The following is a 25,802-nucleotide window of genomic DNA, read 5'->3' on the forward strand; positions in this document are numbered from 1 at the left end:
ATATGAGTTGGGAAGGGCTTCCCTATTTTCTATAATGTTATGTAAGATTGGTATAATCCCTTCTTTAAATGTTAAATAGAATTCATTAGTGAAGCCATGTGGGCCTGGAATTTTCTTTGTAGGAAGGGTTTCAGTTATGATTCAATTTAATAGGTAAGGGAATATTCAAATCTTCTACTTCTTTTCATGTCTGTTTTGACAATTTGTGTCTTTGAAGGAATGTGTCCATCTCATCTAAGATGTCAGATTTACTGGTATATAATTGTCTATAACAAAGAGAAAGAAGACAAAGGCCAGACTTCCCACTGAGTGAGGGAAAATTTGTTATCACATACTGACCTTGTTATTAGATAATACTTGATGCAGTATTTAGGGGTAAGATGTTATGACATAATTACTCCTAAATAATTATGTCATTTTTATTTTTAACATCTGCAACTTTCAAATGATTTGGCAAAACACGTGCACATGCGCGCACACACACACATAAGAGAGAACAAACAGGATACGAAACGAAATTGGTGATACAGGGTGAAGGGTATATGGGAATTCATTGTACTATTTCAACAACTTTTCTGTACATTAAACATTTTTCAAGATATAAAGTTAAATATATTCATATTCCATAATTCAGAAATTTAAGGGAATAATCAGAAAATCACACACATACTCTGCACAAGGAAGTTTATCACAGACCAAAACTTGAGAACACCCTAAAACCCCCACAGAGGATTCGATAAACAACAAATACAATATGATACCAAAGAACTGACAGTGACAACAACAACAAAAGACATACTTTTTTCAAGAACATCCATGTGGAAAATGCTCAGTATAGACAGGCTACTGAGGGGAAGAGTTACAACACTGCGAACATGACCCCGTCCTATATGCACAGGAAGAAGACTGCAGAGAAACACCATGCAAGCAGTGCTGTCTCTGGTGGTGGTGTCGCAGATGAACTTGACTCTTACTCACTCTTCTTCCAATTTTTTTTTTCTTGAGGCAGAGTGTCACTCTGTCGCCCAGGCTAGAGTGCAGTGGTACGATCTTGGCTCACTGCAACCTCCGCCTCTTGGGTTTAAGCGATTGTCCTGCCTCAGCCTCCTGAGTAGCTGGGACTACAGGCGCACACCACCATGCCTGGCTAATTTCTGTATTTTTAGTAGAGACGGGGTTTTACCATGTTGGCCAGGCTGGTCTTGAACTCCTGACCTCCAGTGATCCACCTGCCTCGCCTCTCAAAATGTTGGGATTTAGTGTGAGCCTCCCTGCCTGGCCTCTTCCAAACTTCTTCAAAGATCCCAGACACTATCACTCCAGGGCAATAGGAAGGAGAGCTTACACTGGTTTGAGGCCTGGATTACCCCCAAAAGGAAGGGAGGGAGATTCTGCAGGCAGTGGTGATAACTGGTCTCAAAGTAGCCTGGTGAAGTGAAATGGGCAAGACTGTAAGCTCTGGTCTCATGCCCTCCAAAACAGGCAAGGTTAAGAGATCAAGAAGGTACATGGGAAAAAGGTAAAGTCACATTCACATGTAAAAGCAACTTTCTACTTGTTTCACAAGGACATTAATCGGTTTGGAAGCTATTATGACAGGAAATCCACATGGAACAATGAGATCTAAAGTCTAACGAGCTGAGTGGAGGTTTGATTTTGTTTCCTGCATGATCATGGGAGGCTTTTTTTTTGAGGCTGAGGTGGGAGGATCACTTGAGGCCAGGAGTTCAAGACCAGCCTGGGCATCACAGTGAGACCCTGTCTCTACAAAAAATAAAAAGTAAAATAATCTTGGTGTGGTGGTGCACATCTGTAGTCCTAGCTACTTGAGAGGGTTGCTTGAGCCCAGGAGTTTGAGGCTGCAGTGAGCTAGGATCACACCACTGCACTTCAGCCTGGGTGACAGAGACCCGGTCTTAAAAAACAAAAAATGTGGGCTGGGCACAGTGGCTGTCTATAATGCCAGCACTTTGGGAGGCTGAGGCAGGTGGATCACCATAGGTCAGGAGTTTGAGACCAGCCTGGCCAACATGACCAAAACCCCATCTCTCTTAAAAATACAAAAAATTAGCCAGGCACAGTAGTGTTCACCTATAATCCCAGCTATTCCAGAGGCTGAGGCTGGAACCCGGGAGGTGGAGCCTGCAGTAAGCCAAGATCTCACCACTGTACTCTAGCTCCGTCTCAAAAAAAAAAAATACAATAAGGGAACCTGCTGAGTCCCTCCATGTATCATTAACGAGGAGAAGACTATCCCAACTGATAAAACCTGGAGTTGCTCTTGGCCTCTGTGTGGGGCTCCCGCATCATCCCTCAGCACAATGCTGACTGTGTGGCTTGACCACTGTCCAAGGCTGGAAAGTGAGGAACAAGCAGATTTCCTCTTGAAATGCCTATCTGAGCCAGCTGGCCACTACATAAGTAGAAAAATTACTTTGACAGGGATCAAGAAGACAGAGATTGAACAAGATATCTACCTAAACTGCAACTGGAGATGTGGCAACAAAATGTAAGGACTTACTGTAGAGGAGAGAGAAATAGCTTGTTTTTCTATCTTTTTCATTTTCATCCCTGTAAGGCCAGAAACAAATCTTTCTGGGTTTGGAGTCAGTGACAATACCTAAAGCAAGGAGTCGAATCTCAAATACTCAGATTCCTGTTTTACAAAAGTGACCTATTCATAAGGTTCTGAAATTGAGTCTTCTATTTGACAAAAATCATTGTTACCCAGAAACACCTTTTAAAATGTTATTAAAATGCACTGCTTTCTGCATTATGAACAATGAAAGCAAGAAATCTGGTCAAATTGGGATGTTGAGAGGTAGGCTGAGAACTGGCCACTGTACTGCTTCGCTAAAACTGGAAAAATAATACAAATGCAGACTCCAGAGGTTAAGTTCAGGCGATTTATTGTAAACAGGATAACCCTGGCACTCCACCATACTGGCTGTGTCACATGCTCCCTCTTTCACATCAACTGGTCAAAAAGACGACTTTCTTAAGAAGCCTTAGGTAACTAATAACTTAGTTCCACAAGTCTCATGTACTAAGCACTGAGTAAACTGCAGTATCTGGGGTAGTCTGTTATTGCTCATGGACTGCAGCTTGGACCCATCTAAACGGATTCATCAGTACGCCTGAGTGATCCAAGTGCAGCTCTACACCCAACCTGGAAATTGGAAAACGTTGGCGCATACTAAACAACTGCAGGTTCATGGAAGACTACGTGAGATGCTCTCAGATCTCTTCATGTGTCATTCTCATAAAAAAAGACAAATTTCACCTATTTTTAAAAAGAGCTGAAAGTTAGTAGTACATAATTTTCCACATAAAAGCTAGGTGGATTTTTATTTACTAGTACAGTGTTGGATCAGAACACTCAGGCCTAATTTTAGATCTTATATATCCTTGCAGGTTGATGAAAAGCTGCATAGTCTACAAATGCATAAAACCGGAAGGAAGGGATGATTTCATACACCTTCCGATGGACAAAGACAGGTTTCATACAAGGAGGTTCTTGAAGGTAGGGATAAAAAGATGGTTACAGCACCACATTGATCTGACAGTAGAAATGGGATCCCGCTTTTGAAAGCAGCCCCACAGTTGTGACTATATCGTTCTTGCCCCAAATTGAGATTGGGAAAATGGCAGATGTAAAAACTTAAGATGTGAAAAGATATGGCTCTACAGAAGAAAGTCCTACAAATCAAATCATACAGGGAGGTAAAATGCCATTTGAAAATGCCATTCTTTACTTTGCCTGAGTTAGTGGACGACAGGGCCACTTACTGTTAATAGTGCTTGTACGTGGAAATATATTCACAATTTCTCTTGAAGCAAGTTTTAATAACAGTAAATATTTCAAAACAGCTGTTAAATCTACAGTAACAATTTCACCTAAAATAGTATCTCATGAAAAAAATATTTTTTAAAAGTCCACTCCAGTCGTCATCTGTTTGTATGTTTATATTCATATATTCAAAAAAATAACACTTAAGGCAAGATTAGACTGGTAGCAACAAGGGATTTTACAGTCTTATGAAGACTTGCTTAGAATGCAAGGCTTTATTTTTTTATATTTCCAAAAAGGTGGCTTTGTATTTGACTGCCTTTTAAATTCATAAAGGGGCAAGATATTTTGGTTCACATACTGACTGCAATTTCACTGTAATAAAAAGTTATATCGGTGGTTACAAAAAGCTGATGTTGGAAAAGCATGTCACACACTCAGTAGGATCTGAAGTTGACCCATTTGTACGTGTTAAATAAATATGTTGATGAGAAAAAGTAAAACTGATGGAACACTGCAAACCAACTATGGAGAAGGTCAATGTAATTCAATCAGAAAGAAACCACAGTAATCTTGAGAAATTCAGTTTAGGACAAAATTGATGTAAGTGTATTTCTAGCATTGTAATTAAGTAGGGTTTTCTAGCGTTTTACCAGTTGGAATAAAAAACATGTTCAAATTCTATAAAAAGATTAAAACCATGCCTTATATAACCAGCAATTTCACTAATAAGAGATTACATTGCTTTGTTCATCATCTGCCAAATGTAATGTTTTCCACTGATTTACATGAAACCATCAAGTAGAAAGCAAATTTGAGGATCGATTTTTAAGAAGGTATTACCTTTCTAAATGTTGTGAAGCCTTCTATGTCAACCTAGGAGGCTTTCAGAAAAGAGCTTTGACTTTCTTCGGACAAATGACTGTTTTGCAGAATAGGGAAGGAAGATTCTATAGGAATATCATTCATTTTAAGCACTGTTATATAGGGAAAATTTCAGTAATGGAAAGAAAAATTTAAAAATATTAAAGAGGCATGTATTTTAAAAATATTCTACATCTATAAGATTTTGTAATTTAATTACTTTGGATTTATAATATTTCTACATAATGACATTTGACAACTTTTTTTCTGTTTCTCTAACAGTGAATCCGAAACATTAAAGTGGCCAAGATTATTTTCCTAGGCTCTGGAAGACTCAGGAATGCATCCACTTGCACTTTCCCACCTATGGGGAATCTTCAGAGTTTTGCAGCCATGAAGTTAATATGTGGTTTCACAAGGGGAAACAGTGGCAGACCACGCTTGAATTCAGTCATGTTCTGAATCACTTCAGGCTGCAAAGAAAAGAGTTTCTTTTTAGTGTATTTAACCTAAACATCAAAATAAGGACATCAAATTTTTTGGGCGGCACTGGGAGCACACCTCAGTTCTATATTCATTCTCTCTCTCTCTCTCTCTTTCCCCCTATAGTATTTGTTTTTGGTGGGGGGGTCTGAGGCTCTTCTACCTAACACCCCATTTATGAATTTGTCTATAAAACCTATTGGTAAGTGTCCTTACTGGGCTGTGGGCCAGAAGGAAGACTTCTGGTTTTATTCTGGGCAAACAAGGGCTGGCTCACCAGGGACTTAGAGGCTTAGCGTCAAGGCTTCAGCAAAGTAGCAGAAGCTGGTGTGCCCACCCGGAAAGGGCCTAGTTACACTGTCAGTTTCCTCCTCCTGCAAGTGAATGCCAATCCTTCTAGATGATTAAAATACGCAGGTAACATGGGAAAAGACTAAGAGGTCTCTCCAATATTCAGTGCTGGGAACAGATGTGGCCAATGATGATTCATTGCAGAATAACACAACTGTTCAAATAGGAGGCAAAGGCAGACAAGGGTAGAGGCTGAGTGACTAGATGTTCAAGGAAAAATTAAAGTAGAAGGTTCGATGCCTGGTGACCTGAAACTTTTAGTTCATCAGTGTCCTGATAAATAAGCTACTTCTGGCCAGGCGTGGTGGCTTACACCTGTAATCCCAGCACTCGCGAGGCCAAGTCGGGTGATCCACTTGAGGTCAGGAGTTGGAGACCATCCTGGCCAACATGGTGAAACCCTTTCTATTAAACATACAAAAATTAGCCAGACGTGGTGGCAGGCACTTGTAATCCTAGCTACTCAAGAGGCTGAGGCAGGAGAATCGCTTGAACCCAAGAGGCAGAGGTTGCAGTGAGCTGGGATCATACCACTGCACTCTAGCCTGGGCGACAGTGAGACTCCATTTCAAAACAAAACACACAAAAAAGGCTTCTTCTAAAAAGGAAGTCCTCTGTCGGTACAATCTAACATAACATTTATGTTTCTTACTTGTGGCAAGGCTGGTGCTTGTGACAAATTTATATCATTTTGACATGGGAACTCTCCAACAACAGGACCTGTAAGAAAATAAAAGGTTTAATGTACTTACTGATACTGGCACACAAGAACAACTAAAAACAAATCTAAATTAGACTCAGCTAATTAAATAGTTGCACCAGACCCAGTCATGTACTTCTCAGATCCTCTTCAGGTTGCCTGCTACCCAAGGCCTTCAGTACTTGTCCTGCTTTCTATCCAGAGCCACCCAATGATGGCTCATGATATTCCTGAGGTCCTAAAACTTTGCCTACAGCAGTTTTAGTGCCTAGGTCGAATCTGACTTTCTGGCCACCCAGAAAGACCCAGTAAAACTGCCCAGAAAGCCAGGGGAGTTAATGGCCACAGGACAAACTTTGGCCAGTAAAAGCCAGAAAATGAGAAGGACTGGGAAGTTTACTTACTTACCCATACTCCCCACATGCAGTGGTTCATGCAGCCTCTTTGGAGACGTCCCATCAGCAAGCAGCTGTGTTTTCCTGCGATGCTGTGGCCAGCTCGCAGCTTCTATCACCTGGTATTGGTTCTCTCCCTTACTACCTCTTTTATCTTCCCCCCCTATATCTGTAGACCTTATCTCCAGTTCCCGTTCTCTACCTCTTTTACTTTGTGGTGTTCTATAAGGCATGTAGTTATGACAAAGGCCAACCTTCAGATGGCTTAACATGAGCCTAAAAATAGACTTAAAAAGGCAATATTCAATACTTACAAGAATCCATTTCCCTGGCAAGAACATGGACGGATACCTTATGTCTTCTTGGGGCATCTACTGCCAACATTTCCTAGGCAGAAAGAAGAGTGAGGTCACCCTTTCGCTCCTCTAAAGAACTTACAGTGAGGTGCTCCCTGATGACTATGAAGACTCAGCTGTCACACAGTCAGGTATAGAAAAGATGCTTCCCTTTCTGGCTAGGTGTGGTGGCTCATGTCTGTAATCCCAGCACTTTGGGATACCTAGGCAGGTGGATCACTTGAGGTCAGAGTTGGCCAACATAGTGAAACCCTGTCTATAATAAAAGTACATTAAAAAAAAAAAGCCGGGTGCAGTGGCTCACACCTGTAATCCTAGCACTTTGGGAGGCCAAGGTGGGTGGATCACTCGAGGTCAAAAGTTCAAGACCAGCCTGGCCATCATGGTGAAACCCCATCTTAAAAAATAAAAATACAAAAATTAGCCGAGTGTGGTGGCACATGCTTGTAATCCTAGATACTTTGGAGGCTGAGGTGGGAGGATCGCCTGACCCCAGGAGGCAGAGGTTGCCATATGCCGTGAGCTGAGATCACCCACTCATTCTGGGTGACAGAGCGAGACTCTGTCTAAAAAAAAAAAAAAGATACTTGCCTTTCTTTCCCCTCACATTATTTAAGCTCTGCAAAGATTTAGCAAAGCATGTGAGAATTATTTTTTTCCTTTCCTTTTCTTACTCTAAAGAAAGAATTATTCTTAACCCAATTTTACAGATGAGAAAACTGAATCCAAGGAGATTTAAAAAACTGCTCACACTCCTACAGCTAATAAGTGCCTGAGCTAGGATTAAAAACCTAGCAGTACTCACTGGGATGGGATATACAGGGCTGCACTTGGTGATCTTTAGGGTCTATAGAGACAATGGCCTGCGCTTAGGGAAAAGCACAACACCTGCTCCTCTAAGAACCTTCTTAGATTCTTATTATAAACTGTGGTTCCTCATCTACCAGAAGAGAAAGGAAACTACCAATTACTGAGTCCTGCTGTATATCAGGCACTCTCCTATGTCAGCTCACTTAATTCTCTGTGAACTAAGCATCATGATGATTCCTACTTTAAGACACAGAGACTTACATGAATTACATGAGTCACACTGTTCAGAGTGATGGTGTCAGAAGCTCGAGTCTGCTTGCTCTCTCAATTCCGCCATGCTGCTTGGAGGGATTCCCCTTAATTACTACCATGAATGCCAGCAGTGCTAGGTTGGCAGGTGGATCCTGTGGGGAAGTATGTCCCAACCTTTCCCCTAACAGCAGAGTTTCACTATCTTTTCTAAAGGGGTACAAATGTGACAAAGTTCCTCTGATGCCTTAGCCACAAGTAACATTTCATATCCTTAGAGGGGAGAAATAATCAGTCAAAGCCAAATCCACTCAACAGTTTTTATAGAGCAGTCACTAATAAGCCTGGTCCTGTATGACCATACAGCAAGCCCTATCGATGTTGCACAGCAAACCTGCCCATGGCTCCCAACTCCACTCCCCGCCATCAGGCAAAACAGCTGAGACTCCCACAGCCTGCTCTGACCTCTCCAGCCTCTTTCCAGGAGCTCAGCCCAGGTCTGCCTCTATTAACAAGTAGGACCTCTTCTAAGAACTTTATCTTATTGGAGTAAAAAGTTTGCTTTCAAAGATTTATCTCCATCTCTTCTCACCCAAACCTTCATTACTCCCTTGTTGACCCACATCAGCAGACAGCAGAACACCCTCTCCAGTTTCAGATTGTTCCCAATTTTCTCACCAACGGTGGACAATCCTCATTTTTCTAAAACAACTGCACCTTCTTGGAAACTATTAATATGTTCTAATAATGTTCTAAGGAACACTACAGTCCCATGAGGTATTTATAGGTATTCTGTATAAAAAAGGGTGCATGGTGAAATAAGTTTAGAAAATGTTTTATTAAGTCAAAATTAAATAAATGCAGGCTAAAGTCTGTACTGTGTGACTTCTTATAATTTTTAAAATACCAACATGTTCTGTGATTCTCTAAGAATGGGAATAGTGTTTCCCAAACTTGAATGGTCATGAAACCCTTTTTCTAGGTACCCCTATTAATATCTTGCATACCATGGAACACAGCTAGGGAAATGGTGTTCTAGACTTAGCTTAAGCCTGGTTATAAATACGTTTTTTTTTTTAAATAGGGTCTCACTACGTTTCCCAGGCTGGTCTTGAACTCCTGGGCTCTAGCAATTTTCCAGCCTCAGCCTCCCCAGCAGCTAGGACTACAGGCTATTACTGCAAAAGAGCAAGAGTAACTTAAATGAGACTCTTGTCTTCCTCTACACAATGCAAAGGGAGCCATGAGGTAAAGAAAGTCACTTGTCAGCCGGGCGCAGTGGCTCATGCCTATAATCCCAGCACTTTGGGAGGCTGAGGCAGGTGGATCACAAGGTCAAGAGATCAAGACCATCCTGGTCAACAAGGTGAAACCCCGTCTCTACTAAAAATACAAAAATTAGCTGGGCATGGTGGTGCGCGCCTGTAGTCCCAGCTACTCGGGAGGCTGAGGCCGGAGAATTGCTTGAACCCAGAAGGCAGAGGTGGTGGTGAGCCGAGATCGTGCCATTGCACTCCAGTCTGGGTAACAACAGTAAAACTCCCGTCTCAAAAAAAAAAAAAAAAAAAGAAAGTCACTTGTTCAGCCATCCATTTTCATAGCCAAAATGGGTCAAATCTCATTGCTGAAACTTTTGCTGCTCAATTCTGAAACTATAGTCTCCTTTTCTTATTAAGGTGATACCAGATTTATTAATACTCGTTTGTACACAGCCGTATAATTTTGTAGAAGAGTTAGAGAGAGAGGTGTAAACAACTCATAGATGGCACAAGATCACTACTTTCCTGTCAGAAACTGTTAGCACCTTTGGGTCAAGGACTGTTACTTGTTTATTTATTTTTTTAGAGACAGGGTTTCACCAGTTGAAACCTTGAGTTGGCCAGGCTGGTCTCAAACTCCTGACCTCAGGTGATCCATCTACCTTGACCTCTCTAAGTGTTGGGATCACAGGTGTGAGCTACTGTGCCCGGCTTTTTTTTTTTTTTTGAGATGGAGTCTCACTCTGTTGCCCAGACTGAAGTACAATGGTGCAATCTCGGCTTACTGCAACCTCCGCCTCCTGGGTTCAAGCAATTATCCTGCCTCGGCCTCCAGAGTAGCTGGGATTACAGGTGTGTACCACCATGCCCAGCTAATTTTTGTATTTTTTTTTTTTAGTAGAGACGGGGTTTCACTATGTTGGCCAGGTTGGTCTCAAACTCTTGACCTCGTGATCTGCTGCACCCGTCCAGTAGAAACTGTTACTTTTTCCTTACCCTCTCACTCAGCACTACCAATGGTGAATTAAATAAACATTAGAAACCCTAGTACAGGAGAAAATGTGATCAGGCTTCATTGTACCACTAACTTCACAAAGTCATTCTAATGAGAACTGTAAGCACTGACTCCTGTGCTATAATATATCCCCAGAAAGAGACACTGTAATGTAGAATATCTCTAAAAGGATGTGGGCACAGGGCAGGACTGAGTTCCTGACCAAAATACCTAATCACAGATACAAACCAGAAACAGCTACAACACTAAGGGACAATTATAAGGTACTATGGTAATCACAGAATATAATTTTCCTCCTTATTTTGAAAAACAGGCATAAAAGTATTTTACACAAATTAGAGGTCCCAATATATTACAAAGAACATATGTAACACTTTAAATAGGTACAATTCTATCGCAGCATAAATTCTGAATTTTTGCACTTAGCATACTTATTACTCATTTATATCTACTTAATGGAAATTTTGCTATCCCTCTCAGAATTTTATTATAGATGGGAAGATTTAGATGGTGTGAAACTTTTTCTTTTTGAGGTGGAGTCTCTCACTGTCATCGGGGCTAGTGTGCAGTGGCACAGTCTCGGCTTGCTGCAACCTCTGCCTCCTGGGTTCAGGTGATTCTCCTGCCTCAGCCTCCTGAGTAGCTAGGATTACAGGTGCCCATCACCATGCCTGGCTAAATTTTTTTTTGTGTGTGTATTTTTAGTAGAGATGGGGTTTCACTATGTTGGGCAGGCTGGTCTCAAACTTCTGATCTCATGATCTGCCCGCATCGGCCTCCCAAAATGCTGGGCTTGCAGGCATGAGCCACTGCACCCTGCTGGTATTAACCTCTTAAAGCTGTGCTGGGGCTGGGCGCGGTGGCTCAAGCCTGTAATCCCAGCTCTTTGGGAGGTCAAGGCGGGTGGATCACGAGGTCAAGAGATCGAGACCATCCTGGTCAACATGGTGAAACCCCGTCTCTACTAAAAATACAAAAAATTAGCTGGCCATGGTGGCCAGCTACTCAGGAGGCTGAGGCAGGAGAATTGCCTGAACCCAGGAGGCGGAGGTTGCGGTGAGCCGATTGCGCCATTGCATTCCAGCCTGGGTAACGAGCAAAACTCCGTCTCAAAAAAAAAAAAAAAAGCTGTGCTGGGAAGACTTTGTCTTCCATTAATGTGGCACCTCCCTTTTCTTTTGATAAACTTCTTCAGTGAGCACAAGCATGTAAAATTCATAACGTCTCTGACCACAATTCAAAGGTGAGTGATTAGTTATTTAAAAAAGGATGCACTATGGTACCTAAATGGGTGAAGACAGTTTATAGTAGTCAGGGTTTGGAAAATAATCTGATTCTCAAGTTCTTTTGTTTTCTTTTTCCTTCTTCCCACCAGACAAGCTCAGCAATATTCTTTGCAGAGCAGGGTGGAGAACAGAGAGAAGAAACCGAAAGGGTCCTTAAAGATCTAGAAGTCAGGAAGGGCTGTCACAGTCTTTGGTTTAGAGCATGGGTCAATCTTTTGACTTCCCTGGACCACAATGGAAGAATAATTGTCTTGGGCCACACATAACATTAAAAGCTGGTAAGCTAAAATAAAAAAAAAATTGGCAAAAATATTTCGTAATGAGGGCCGCATGTGGCCTTCAGGCTGCAGGTTTGGTAAACTTGGTTTAGAGGGAAAGGAAAACAGTACTTGGTTCAATAAAAACTGTCTTTATTTTCTCTAACATCTGTGTTTGTGTCAAAAATACTTAAATCCGTAAAAAACACCTTCATAAATCTAGCCAGAATGGCTTCAGAGCAGCAACACACAATATAGCACATACAATGTTTTTTTTTTTTGGTTGTTTTGCGTTTTTTGAGGCAGAGTTTCACTCAGTCTTCTAGGCTGGCATACAGTGGTGTGAAATCCACTTACTGCAATCTCTGCCAGGTTCAAACACTTCTCACGCCTCAGCCTCCCGAGTAGCTGGGATTACAGGTGTGCACTACCATGCCTGGCTAATTTTTGTATGTTTCGTATAAATGGGCTTTCACCATGTTGGTCAGGCTGGTCTTTAACTCCTGACCTCAAGTGATCTTCCCACCTTGGCCTCCCCCAAGGTGCTGAGATTACAGGTATGGGCCACTGTACCCAGCCCTACAATACTTTCTTATCAGTCAAAATCTAAATATATGAATTTGACTTACCTTATAGAATTTGATGATATCTTCCTTGGTAAGTGTCTTTAAATATGCAACTTCAGTGTTATCTGAAAAAGTAATCAAACAATACTTCACTAATATTTCCATATAAAGTAGCCCAGAACAGTATACTAAGTAACAATATACTTTACTCCAAGACTCTTAAGTATCCATATACATTTTATTAAGACAGAGTCTCACTCTGTTGCTCATAATGGAGTGCAGTGTCTCAATCTCAGCTCACTGCAACCTCCACCTCCCAGGTTCAAGTGATTCTCCTGCTTTAGCCTCCTGAGTAGCTAGGATTATAAGCACAAGCCATCACGTCTGGCTAACTTTTGTATTTTTAGTAGAGATGGGGTTTTGCCATGTTGGCCAGGCTAGTCTTGAACTCCTGACCCCAAGTGATCTGCCTGCATCAGCCTCCCAAAGTGCTGGGATTATAGGCGTGAGCCATCGTGTCTGGCCAAGTATGCACATTTTTAAGTGACGATTTGCTTTGATTTCAAGTAAAAGTGAATGGATGCTGGCTTGGTGTAGTGGCTCATGCCTGTAATCTGAGGACTTTGGCTGGGTGGGTAGATCATCCGAGGCCACAAGTTCGAGCCTAGCCTGGCCAACAAAGTGAAACCCCATCTCTACCAAAAATACAAAAATTAGCCAGGTATAGTGGAGTGTGCCTGTAGTCCTAGCTACTGGGGAGAGGCTGAGGTATGAGAATCACCTAAACCTGAGAAGCAGAGATTGCAGTGAGACAAGATCATACCAGTGTATTCTAGCCTGGGTGACAGAGCAAGGCTGTTTCAAAAAAAAACGTGGATGTAGTGTAATGGGTAACAGAGCCTTGGCTCAGAAGCCAGACCAGCCTGGATTCATATACTGGCTCTCTGGTTATGAGCTTTTGGATTTTGGCCAATCATTTCAACTTTTCTGAGCCTCAGTTTCCTCACTGGAAACTGGGGATAACTACTACTTAATAGGGCTGCAGTAAGAATTTTTTTAAAAAGATGTGTGACAATAACACAATGCTAGGCACATGGCAAATGCTCAATAAATGAGAGATAGTATGATCATTAATAATGAATCCAACTGCTAGAAAAATTATAGGTAGGCCAGACATGGTGATTCACGCCTGAAATCCCAGCTCAAGATCTGGGAGGCTGAAGCAGGAGAATCACTTGAGCCTGGGAGTTCAAGGCTACAGTGAGCTATGATGACACTCAAGCCTGGCTGACAGAGCGAGATACTGTCTCAAAGAACAAAACAAAAAGAAAAATTGTGGGTAAGAAAACAGGTCCAAAAAAGGTGACTTGACCAAGATCTTTAGCTTGTTGGTGTCAGAATAAGAACATGACCCAAGTCCCTTGACTTCTAGTACTGCTTGGCACAATCACCTTTCTAGAAGAAAGGTGAAAGGAAGCTGATAAGACAGGAGACTTCAGGAATCACAGCTTTCCCAAGTCTGACAGGAGTGAAAAATCTTTGGCAATCCCTACAGGCAAATGTTTGAACTCCTGTGCCTCAAGGGCAACATTTGCCTCAAAGGGGTTTAATCTGGTATAATCTCATTTTTTTAGTATTATGGGAAATACTTAGGTATCTGTGATCAGAATCTCAGGATACACTGTGGAAACAAAATGGTGGAAATGAATTACTATTAATACTTTATTGTGAGATATGGGTAGATCTAGGTCTAGGTTTGGAGAAAAAAGAAGAGACAAGGTTTCTAATAGGAAACTGGAGTTCAATTAAGTAATAGTTCTTTAGAAGTGCCAGCCATCTCCTTACCCCAACTCCCCAAATTAGTAATAAATAAATAAAAAATAAATTCACCTACAAAATGAATACCATTTTGTGGAATGGCCTTAATGTCCTCAAATGTTACTTGAATGCCATAAATGTTGGGGCCCCAATTTTACCTTACCTCTGTCAAAATTATATTGCTGGGAGATGATTTCTCCCCAGTATTTAGCACACTCAGCAGATAGCTTCTTTGGTTTGTCTAGTCGACGAATTGCTAATGCTTGAATGTGTTTTTGGAAGGCCTCTTCTGTCATGTCCTCTATGGACTTTTCCATGGCAATTAAGAAAGCCTCCACTCTGCTTTCTAGGTAGTGAGGTGGCTTTTCTGACTGGATGATGAATCGCAAGCCCTGTATGCCATTGGCTCGACGTGGCCCGCTGAAGACAATATAGCCTGAAACACACACATCAGCCAGTCAGGACCTTGGCATTTGAGACCTGAGTCATTTTTAATCCTTCAAAAACTATCCTGTATGAGCAAATAAAATCTGTTTTATGGTTTTAAACTATTCACCTCTTAAAGAAATATGAGCACTTAAGATAGTTTCAGTTCCTAAAAACAAAGCAGAAGAGCTCTCTGAAGAATTACAAAGTTGGAGATGACTTCTTTTTGGGAAAAAATCCTATTCTTTATTCAAACTCCCATCTTGTGGACTCCTCACTCTCTGCTAGTTATTCCTCTTCAATCTATGCTAAAGTTACTCCTAGTCCTATAAAATGCTGGACTCATTTTCATCCCTTAGTCACAGTCCTAGCTATGTTTCCTTTAACATCCAAGTTCCTCATATGAACCTGGCTCTCCTACTGTATTTCTTGTTACATAATCCATTCCTGACCCAATTCATTCAGAATGCAATTCTCTAGAGATCAAGCTAACTAAAAGTCATACCTCCATGTCATCTCATGAGGCCATGCACTACTTCCCTTCAACACCTTTTCTAAACCAAGCTCTTGGCTTATCTCCTTCGGCTGCCCTTCCGTGATCCACCATCTCCAACAGCTGTGGTACCTCTGGGTCCCACTTCTAAGGAAGTTTCTATCTTCAAAATAGCCATTCATAGTTTGAGCTTTTTTTTTTTTTTTTTTTTTGAGATGAAGTCTTGTTCTGTCACCCAAGCTGGAGTGCAATGGTGTCATCTTGGCTCACTGCAAACACTGCCTCCCAGGTTCAAGTGATCTCTGCCTCAGCCTCCCGAGTAGCTGGGATTGTAAGTGGGCACTACCACGCTCAGCTAATTTTTATATTTTCAGTAGAGATGGGGTCTTGCAATGTTAGCCAGTCTGGTCTTGAACTCCTGACCTCAGATGATCCACCCACCTCAGCCTCCCAAAGTGCTGGGATTACAGGTGTGAGCCACCACACCTGGCCAAAAGTTGGAGCTTTTATGGTAACATTTATCACACTGTACTAAAATTATTTCTTTACAGGTCTGCCATCTTGATTTGACTGTGAGCTCTTTGAAAGGAAGGACCATCCATAGCATCCATTTTCCCTGTCCAGCATCTAACACAATGGGTACTTAAACAGTGATAGGTACTTGGAGAGACTCATCCAAATCTTTTTTCACTGGTTCCTTTCTGTCATTACTGGGACTTCTTTGAACTTCTTTCCTCATTCATCAAACCTGCCAGGACCTCAAGATTTTTAACAGTGTCTAAAACTGCAAACACTTACTGAGTGCCTTCTGTATGTCCCAGGCTTGGGGTATAAAGATGAATAAGAGATAATACTCCTCCTTAGGGAACTTGAGCTTTAGTGACTCTAAGCTTCTCTGGATGGCTTGTTTCTCATCTTGCTACCCATAAGCTTGTCCTTAGTATTCTTCCCCCCTTACCTAAGATGCCCTGTTTGTTGACATGTATGTAATATACAGTACCATCTCATAAAGAATTACTTTAATGTCCATAAGACAGTGACTGCTTATCTTTTAGAAGTAGATTCTCTGTAATAAGGTTTTCTCAAGTCTCTCTAAGTAGAGCATGCCTGATACACGGTGTTAGGTGATTCTATATGTGGAAAATGCTTTACAGGGACAATGATAATTCATCAAAGTCTACAGTCCCCTGCTATTTCCCCACTTTCCTCTCACCCAACTGCTCCTTGGTACGCAGGGTGTTGAAGCAAGGCTCTGAGATAATCTGACAGAAGAGCTCCAGAAACATATTCTCTGAGGTGCTTTGCATGTCTGTTTGGTAGTATATCTCGATGCCACAGTTATTGTGAACTTCATTCCTTTGCTGATAAACAAACCATCCTCCTAGAAGTTTCAAAAAGACAACAACAAGTTCAAAAACTTATTTAGAGTTTAATAAAGTCAATGCTATATCTGCCCACACTTATGGATGATAATTTAGACATTAATAGAAAAGGGAGGTAGAGAAGCCTAGAATTGTGTATCATTGATTTCACTTTTCTGACTTTGTCCAAATTTGACCCATTAGTCAAGCTTTCTGATTATAACTGGCAGCACTAACTTCCCTCTCATCAGAAGGAGGGGAGCCAGGGCCATGGCTCACATTTATAATCCCAGCTACTTGGAAGGCTGTGGCGACAGCATCACTTGACCCCAGGAATTTGAGGCTGCAGTGAGCTGTGACTGGACCACTGCACTCCAGCCTAAGATACAGAGCGAGACCTTGTCTCAAAAAAAAAAAAAAAAAAGAGAAGAACATGGCCTATAAGCGTCTCTCACTCACCTCACATCCTTCCAGCTTTTTCATACGTGTTTTGTTTTTGAGACAAAGTCTTGCTCTGTCACCCAGGCTGGTATGCAGTTGTGTCATCTCAGCTCACTGCAACCTGTGCCTACTGGGTTCAAGCAATTCTCCTGCCTCAGCCTCCCAAGTAGCTGAGACTACAGGCATGTGCTACCACACACAGCTAATTTTTCTATTTTTAGTAGGTATGGGGGGGTTTTGCCATGTTAGCCGGGCCAGTCTTGAACTCCTGACCTCGGGTGATCTGCCTGCCTTGGCCTCCCAAAATGCTGGAATTACATGTATGGGCTACCACACCTGGCCCTTTTCACGCATATTCTAAAACATCTCCTTGGCTGCAGTGAGCTGAGATCGTGCCACTGCACTCCAGCCTGAGTGACAGACTGAGAATCCATCTCAAAATAAATAAATAAATAAATAAATATAAATAAATAAAACATCTCCTTTATAATGCCTGAAATTTTTCCTTTTCTCTTGAGACAGTCTCTCACTCTGGCACCTAGGCTGGAGTACAGTGGCACAATCATGGCTCATTGCAGCCTCAACCTCCTGGGCTCAAGCAATTGACCCACCTCAGCCTCCTAAGTAGCTACAGGTGTGCACCACCATGCCCAGCTAATTTTTAAAAAGTTTTTTATAGAAACAAGTTCTTACTACATTGCCCAGGCTGATCTCAGGTTCCTGGCTTCAAACAATCTTTTTGCTTTGGCCTCCCAAAGTGCTGGGATTATAGGCATGAGTCACCACCCTGGCCTGAGTATTTTCTTTTTAAACGATAAATGCCTTTCTGGAGAGTTAAGTGAAGAACTATTTAAAGTATTCATATCTGATCAGCTGGCTAACTCAGAATTAGCATTTCCTACTACCTACCATTCTGAGAATAAAATGTGAACTGAGCTATTTTTGAACACAGAAAAATTTGGGAGGGTACTTAGGAGGCCAAAGAGATAAGATCTTAGGAAAGGAGAGAGAAAGAGGGAAGTAGAGTCAAAAGAAGTATGAAAGATGAATTTGACTTTGAAATATTGTTTCTAGATTAGCTTCACTTTGAAGTCAACTACTATGTCTCTTGCACAGCATATCCTGAGTCCTTCTCCATCTGTAGTGGAATCAGTATATCCTGCCTGATTCTTGCCCCAGTTGTAGTACAGTCAGCATATCCTGATTCTTCCTCTGGCTGTAGTGAAATCTGCATATCCTGATTCTTCCTCTGGCTGTAGTGAAATCTGCATATCCTGATTCTTCCTCTGGCTGTAGTGAAATCTGTATATCCTGATTCTTCCTCTGGCTGTAGTGAAATCTGCATATCCTGATTCTTCCTCTGGCTGTAGTGAAATCTGCATATCCTGATTCTTCCTCTGGCTGTAGTGAAATCTGCATATCCTGATTCTTCCTCTGGTTGTAGTGGAATCAGCATATCCTGTTTCTTCCTCTCCTAATGCAATCAGCATCTCCTGATTCTTGCTTTGGTTGTAGTGCAATCAGCATCTCCTGATTCTTCCTCTGGTTGTGGTGGAATCAGCATCTCCTGATTCTTCCTCTGGCTGTGATGGAATCAGCATCTCCTGATTCTTCTCTGGCTGTGGTGGAATCAGCATCTCCTGATTCTTCTCTGGCTGTGGTGGAATCAGCATCTCCTGATTCTTCCTCTGGCTGTGGTGGAATCAGCATCTCCTGATTCTTCTCTGGTTGTGGTGGAATCAGCATCTCCTGATTCTTCTCTGGTTGTGGTGGAATCAGCATCTCCTGATTCTTCTCTGGTTGTGGTGGAATCAGCATCTCCTGATTCTTCCTCTGATTGTGGTGGAATCAGCATCTCCTGATTCTTCTCTGGCTGTGGTAGAATCAGCATCTCCTGATTCTTCCTCTGATTGTGGTGGAATCAGCATCTCCTGATTCTTCTCTGGTTGTGGTGGAATCAGCATCTCCTGGTTCTTCTCTGGCTGTGGTAGAATCAGCATCTCCTGGTTCTTCTCTGGCTGTGGTAGAATCAGCATCTCCTGATTCTTCCTCTGATTGTGGTGGAATCAGCATCTCCTGATTCTTCTCTGGTTGTGGTGGAATCAGCATCTCCTGATTCTTCTCTGGCTGTGGTAGAATCAGCATCTCCTGATTCTTCCTCTGATTGTGGTGGAATCAGCATCTCCTGATTCTTCCTCTGGTAGAAGTGGAATCAGCATCTCCTGATTCTTGCCCTGGCTGTAGTGGAATCAGCATATCCTGATTCTTGTCCTGGTTGTAGTGACAGAGGAATAAACTAGCAGAAGCTGGAAATAAACAGTTACCAGATCTGTGATGACTGGTCATGCAGAACAGCAGAGCAGGCTCAACATATCTTTAAGCATTCAACAAAGGTATCCTTAAGTAATAGTATGTTCTAGTTGCTTTAGAAGCTACTCAGTGAACCAGACACAGACTTTGCCTTTAAGGAATATACTGTCTAGAGAGAAGTATTAGATGCACTTCAATCCCAACACAAGAGTAGAAGTGCGAAGTAGCTTGAATAGGGAGATACAGAAAAACTGTGCTGCCAAGTCCAGAGGTAGATGTGATTATTTCTAGCTGGGAGCTTTAGAAAAAGCTTAGTGGAATGAGTAGCTTATAAATAGGCCTAGAAGGAGACACAGGATGTAGGCACTGGCCCATGAGGAAGAAGGGAGAAAGGAGAACACCATTTCAGGAGAATAAAATAGCTGGGGGAAAAAGGCAGCACAGATGGTTCTTCTCTGGTTCATGCATAGGGAACAGCCAACAATCAAGTCTGCCCCCAAAAAAGCTTCTCTTCCTTCACTTGATATACCTTCTATTACACAGTCTTGAGCAATACTGACAATAATGCTTAATGAGTTTTTATCAGAAGAAACCATTGTTAATGTAAAAGTAACCCAACATTGTAAACCACAATATATAAATTCAATAAAAGTCTCTGTTAATCCCTTATAAAAATATACTTGTAATGATTACATGTTATCTGCACCTGTGGGTTTCCTAAAACTATTTCTGCTAAAGAATCCTGTGGGCTTCCCATTAAATAGTATAAGTCCAGTTTCCATTTTTATAAATATATTTTATTTCATGCCTTACAGTCAATAGCTTTGTGATATTTTTACTTCCTTATTCCCCTTCATGCAAGCATCCATCAATTCCAGTATCATTCTCTTCAAAATTATTGCCTACCTCCAATATCACTTCTTTGGCCCTCTTACCAAAAATTTTTTTGGCAGAATTATCTATCTCTAATCATACTTCTATAAATAATAGAGGTTCCCAGTGGATCTTTGGCATAAAACTATACCAAATTCAACTCACCTGTAATCACCCACACTGTTATGTCAAAGTAGTCCATCCCCAAAGTTACAACATCTGTACTTACTGTCAGGGAGCTGAACTTCTCTATACCGAACCAGCTGACTTGGAAGGAGAGGTTTGGTATGAGCATGCTCAATGAGGGTGTCTTCAACCATCTGCATAATTCCTAATGCAGCCTACGGAAAAAGACATGACCCAGCACATTACAAAAACATAAACATATCTTGTTTGTGAGATAAACTAGCGTTGTTTATCAGAAAAGTGGATTTTAAAATCTTAAATACATTTGATCCTATTCAAATGGATAAAAATTAAATTTGTCAGTATAGTAATTTTGCAATACAGTCAATTTGGCAGTGGTGAAACAGCCACCCAAACAATCATCAACACTGATGCTGATGCTGGAAAAAAGGCACTGCCAAAGATGATCCCTAGTGAAATGACCCTGACTACAGACATCTGCGGTCACAGAAAAGCAAGGGAGGCAAGCATAGGTTTTAAAACTGACCTTGGTAAGAATCTTGTTTCTGCCACTTATTAGCATCTGACCGTGGGTATATTGTACTGGAGGGGGTATAGCAGAGTGGTAGACACCAAGGGATCTTTTCTTTTCTTTTTTTGAGACAGGGTTTCATTCTGTCAGCCAGGCTGGAGTGCAGTGACACAATCATAACTCACTGCAGCCTCAACCTCCTAGGCTCAAGAGATCCTCCTGCCTCAGCCTCCAGAGTAGCTAGGACTATAGGCATGTGCTACCACGCCTGGCTATTTTTCAATTTTTTTTTAATAGAAACAAGGTCTCACTGTGTTGCCCAGGCTGGTCCTGAACTCTTGGGTTCAAGCAATTCTCCCCCCTCAGCCTCCAAAGCTCTGAGATGACAGGTGTGAGTCACTGCACCTGGCCAAGACTGAGGGATCTTGAGACAGACTGCCATGGAAATTTTGTAGAGCTTTCCATGTGCTAAGGACTTAGTATGTACTATTTAATCCTTACAAGACATGATGTAGGTGATGTCTTGTAATTCTAATTTTACAGATAAGGAAATAGATAAGCACAGAGTTAAGACATTCTCAAAAGATTACAGATCTAGTATATAACAAAGCTAGGATTTGAATCCAGGTTGTCTGATATACAGCATGTGCTCTTATCCACTATATAAGTATGTCACCCTATACAGAGTAGGGATAATGACTCCCATTTCTTCCTATGATTGCATACGGTAGGAAACAGCAGAGGAGGCAGCCATGAAAGTAGTCCTCAGTTAACTACCATCATTCTACTTTCCCTGTGCCTTCTACCTTCCTCCAAAGAGCAGAAAGGATTGAGTAAACTCTAATGTGTTTATCATCACACTGTGCTGGTTAACAATCTTGAGAAAGACTAGAGGAAAAAAATATCTTGCATTGATCCACAAAAGATTGCTAAAACCTCAACCACCCACCTGCTTTGTTATATTTCCATGGAGAAGGGCTTCAATGTGCAGCCGTGACAGTAGCTGAGGTATGAAGGCCTTAAGGCGAGGAAGGGTTACATCTGTAAAGGTGCAGGAAGACATAGTGAGCTCTACCTATGAGGTTCTTTTTTTTTTTTTGAGATAATTTGAGACTTACAGAAGACTTGCAACAATAGTACAGAGTCCCTATACACACTTCACCTAGTTATCCCTAATGTTAACATCTTTCATAACCCATCAAAACTAAGAAAGTAACACTGGTATAATGCTATTAACTAATGTACAGACTATATTTGGATTTTTTCCATTTTTGTCCTTATTTTATTCCAGGATCTGATCCATAACCCTCCATTACATTTAGCTGTCATATGTCTTTAGTTCCTTCTAATCTCTGACAGTTTCTCAGCCTTTCCATATATTTTATGACCTTAAGACTTTTGAAAAGTACTGTTCGGTTATTTTATAGAAGTCCCCCATTTGGGTTTGTCTAGTGTTTTCTCACAATTAGATTTCATGTATGTATTACTAGAAAGAATACCACAAAGGTAATGCACGTTTCTCACTGCATCCTATCAGGGGGTTCATGAAGTTGATATGTTGTAGTACTAGTGAGTTAACACTGATCACTTGGTTAAGGTGGTGTCTGCCAGATGTCCTTATTGTAAATGTATCATTTTATTCTTCTGTTTATAATCTAATAACTCACATATGTTTTACGTGCAATTCAGAAAAACCCACTTGCCCATCTATGCCTATTTTTCCCACTGTAATTACTGAATATTTATTTTGGGGAAAAAGAAATGAGATGATACAAATAATTTCTTTTTCTTTAAATTTGACCCACTAATTTTAGCATCCATTGGCAGATATCGCCTGTAGCAATTATTACTATGGAGTTCTAATGTCAATTTTTCTACTTCCCTCTTCTTTTACATATACTGATTTAATCATTCTGTAAGGAAGAGCTGTCCCTCCTCCATTAGGACACCACAGTAATAATTGCTACATGCAAGATCTACCAATGGATGCTAAAATCAGTGATTGACATTTAAAGAGACACATGGTAAGGGAATTAACAAGTGCTTACCACAGATCAGGGATTTTACAGATGTTATCTTTCACACTATAAAGTAGGTACTATTATCCCCACTTTAAAGGCAGGAAAATGAAGTTAAGAAAATTTAAGTTTGTTCAAAGTCATCAAGCTAGTAAACTGCAGAGCTGGGGTTTGATCCTTGGTCTAATTCCAAAGTAGATATTCTTTCTACTCCACTGTACTGACTTAGGAGTCCTCTTCACTAGGCTCCCTCAGCACTCTCTGCAGCTTTCTGTCACAATACTTACCCTCTTGTCTCTATTAAAATGATCTGTTTACATTTATGCTTCACCACCAGAATGGAGCTCCTTGATCAAAGAAACCCCCATCTAATTGATCATTTTTATTTATTTATTTATTTATTTATTTTTGAGACGGTCTTGCTCTGTTCACCCAGTGCCATAACCTCCACCTCCTGGGTTCAAGCAATTCTTCTGCCTTAGCCTCCCGAGGGGCTGGAACTACAGGCATGCACCACCATGCCTGGCTGATTTTTGTATTTTTTGTAGAGATGGGGTATTCCTATGTTTACTTGATCATTTTTTGATCTCAGGCACCTGGAGTCTTGGGCTGGGTGCACTGTGGGCACTCAGTAAATGCTGCTGGACCACACCGAACCCTGAAGTTCTTGCTACCCTGGCACCTGAATAGCTGAATGATTTAGAGTCACTGAAGAGCAAGTCTCTCCCACTGAGTTGTCTCCAAATTAAGCCATTTTGGCATTTTTTATTATTGGAGGAGTATATATATCAAAATGGAATAATTATTTACTTGAGCAGAAAATTTAAACCAAAAATGTACTGACTTCTCTCTTTATAAAACCCATTTTAGAAAGCCTTCATATGCCTCTGAGATAGTATAGAGCTTATTCTGCTTAAAATTAACATGCCATCTGACCTAGATTCTAACAAAGGGAGGAAAAAACCCTCAAACCTTTGCTTCTTTTTGAACATTATAAAAGTAGGTTTCATTTTTGAAAACATTTAAAATTAATTGTGTGGTATTTTTAAAGGTATAATTCTTGCTAATAATTGCATATGACCATAATCATTTTGCAAAAAGCATATTAACTGTCCTGATAAAAATTGCACCTGTTCTAGTTAAGGATTTTTATAATCTAGCCTCCTACCTAATGCCTGAGACAACCAACAAAATAATGACTTCAGTACTTTGCTCTTGATTTGAGTCACTGAATACATCAAAATCATAGTGTTACAGAAGTATAAGAACTTGTCATAAAAGATTATTAAAACATTCAACAAAATTTTTTTTATTTTGAGACACAGTCTCGCTCTGTCACCAGGCTGGAGTGCAGTGGTGCAATCTTGGAAGACTGCAACCTGACTTCCTGGGTTCAAGCAATTCTTCTGCTTCAGCCTCCTAAGTAGCTGGGACTATAGGCACATGCCACCACGTCCAGCTAATTATTGTATTTTTATTAGAGTCAGAGTTTCACCACGTTGGACAGAATGGTCTCGATCTCTTGACCTCATGATCCACTCACCTTGGCCTCCCAAATGCTGGGATTACAGGCATGAGCCACCATGCCCGGTCCAGAATTCTTTTATTGCATTTTATTGCTTATGGCTGAGCATGTAAGAAGAAAGATTAATTGGTAAAGTAATGTTAAGAAGTGAAAAATCTTAAAATAATAAGGGTGATACAAATCTGTATTTTTTCCAATAAAGAAATCTTGAAAGTAATTTCTTTGCCTTCAATAGGCATTCATTAGATACACGCTGAGGGCATAATATTATACTAGATACTAAGTAAAGGGGTATGGAAGAAAGGCATAATCACTGCTCTCAAGGAATTTCATATTTTCTTTTTTTTTGAGACAGAGTCTCACACGGTCGCCAGGCTGGAGTGCTGTGGCATGATCTTAGCTCACTGCCACCTCCATCTCCTGGGTTCAAGCAGTTCTCCTGCCTCAGCCTCCTGAGTAGCTGGGATTATAGGCGTCCATCACGACGCCCAGCTAATTTTTTGTATTTTTAGTAGAGATGGGGTTTCACCATGTTGGCCAGGCTGGGGAATTTCAGATTTTCAAGTCAAACTCCTGAAAATTAGATTTAAGATTCTAGGAAAAAACCAAAAGATGACTCTTTAGGCTTTACACATATTCCAATTTTTAACTGAACTAATCTAAGGATGCTAAAGTGGGGGGTGGAGGGAGGGGAAGCCTGAACCTTTCTGTGTGTTAAGACGTTGGAGTTCAGTTAACATTTTCTCTTCTTAAAACTTCAATTTTGGCCAGTCGCAATGACTCACCCTATAATCCCAGCAGTTTGGGAGGCCAAGACAGGTTGATCACCTGAGGTCAGGAGTTCAAGACCAGCCTGGCCAACATGGTGAAACCCTGTCCCTACTAATAATACAAAATATTAGCCAGACGTGGTGGTGCATACCTGTAACCCCAGCTACTCAGGAGGCTGAGGCAGGAGAATTGCTTCAACCCAGGAGGCAGAGGTTGCAATGAGCAGAGATCACACTACTGTACTCTAGCCTGGGTAACAGAGCAAGACTCAGTCTTAAAAAAAAAAACAAAACCCTTCAATATTAACAAAGTTAGTACTTGGGTCAGAGTATTTAGTCTGTAGACATTTTTTTTTTGGAGGTGGGGACTCTTGCTCTGTTACCCAAGCTGGAGTACAGTGGGTGTAATCATGGCTCACTGCAGCCTCAACTTCCCAGGCACAAACAATCCTCTAGCCACACAGCCTCTTGAGTAAGTGGGACCACAGGTGTATGCCACCACATCCAGCTAATATTTTTATTCTTTTTTGTAGAGACAGAATCTCACTATATTGCCCAGGCTGGTCTCAAACTCCTGGGCTCAAGTGATCCTCCTGCCTCTACCTCCCAAAGTACTAGGATTACAGGTACGACTCATTGTACCCAGTCCTTCTGCAGAAATCTAAAAATAGTAATAATTAACTGGTATAGGTTCAGAATGAAAACAGTAAATGTGGCTAATCTGCCTA

The 25,802-nt window shown here is 41.2% G+C and overlaps 1 protein-coding gene across 17 annotated transcripts in view; it reads right to left on the reverse strand.

The window, feature by feature from the left end:
• Window positions 1–2,892: 2,892 nt before the first annotated feature.
• IDE (insulin degrading enzyme) overlaps window positions 2,893–25,802 on the reverse strand; it is a 133,389-nt gene continuing 110,479 nt past the window's right edge. For 13 of the 17 annotated variants that reach the window (XM_078346035.1, XM_009009970.5, XM_002756402.7 and 10 more), the window contains 8 exons: window positions 21,711–21,802; window positions 20,333–20,444; window positions 16,332–16,499; window positions 14,363–14,635; window positions 12,445–12,506; window positions 6,898–6,970; window positions 6,141–6,208; window positions 2,893–5,127 (listed from right to left, as the gene is read on the reverse strand). In XM_078346035.1, the coding sequence (XP_078202161.1) occupies window positions 5,032–5,127; window positions 6,141–6,208; window positions 6,898–6,970; window positions 12,445–12,506; window positions 14,363–14,635; window positions 16,332–16,499; window positions 20,333–20,444; window positions 21,711–21,802 (944 nt within the window). In that variant the 3' untranslated portion in view covers window positions 2,893–5,031. The remainder of the gene's footprint in view (window positions 5,128–6,140; window positions 6,209–6,897; window positions 6,971–12,444; window positions 12,507–14,362; window positions 14,636–16,331; window positions 16,500–20,332; window positions 20,445–21,710; window positions 21,803–25,802) is intronic. The other 4 variants (XM_078346032.1, XM_054243097.2, XM_078346034.1 and 1 more) reach the window with 1 other exon arrangement.

The sequence above is a fragment of the Callithrix jacchus genome, chromosome 12, assembly GCF_049354715.1.
Source record: "Callithrix jacchus isolate 240 chromosome 12, calJac240_pri, whole genome shotgun sequence".
NCBI lineage: Eukaryota > Metazoa > Chordata > Mammalia > Primates > Cebidae > Callithrix > Callithrix jacchus.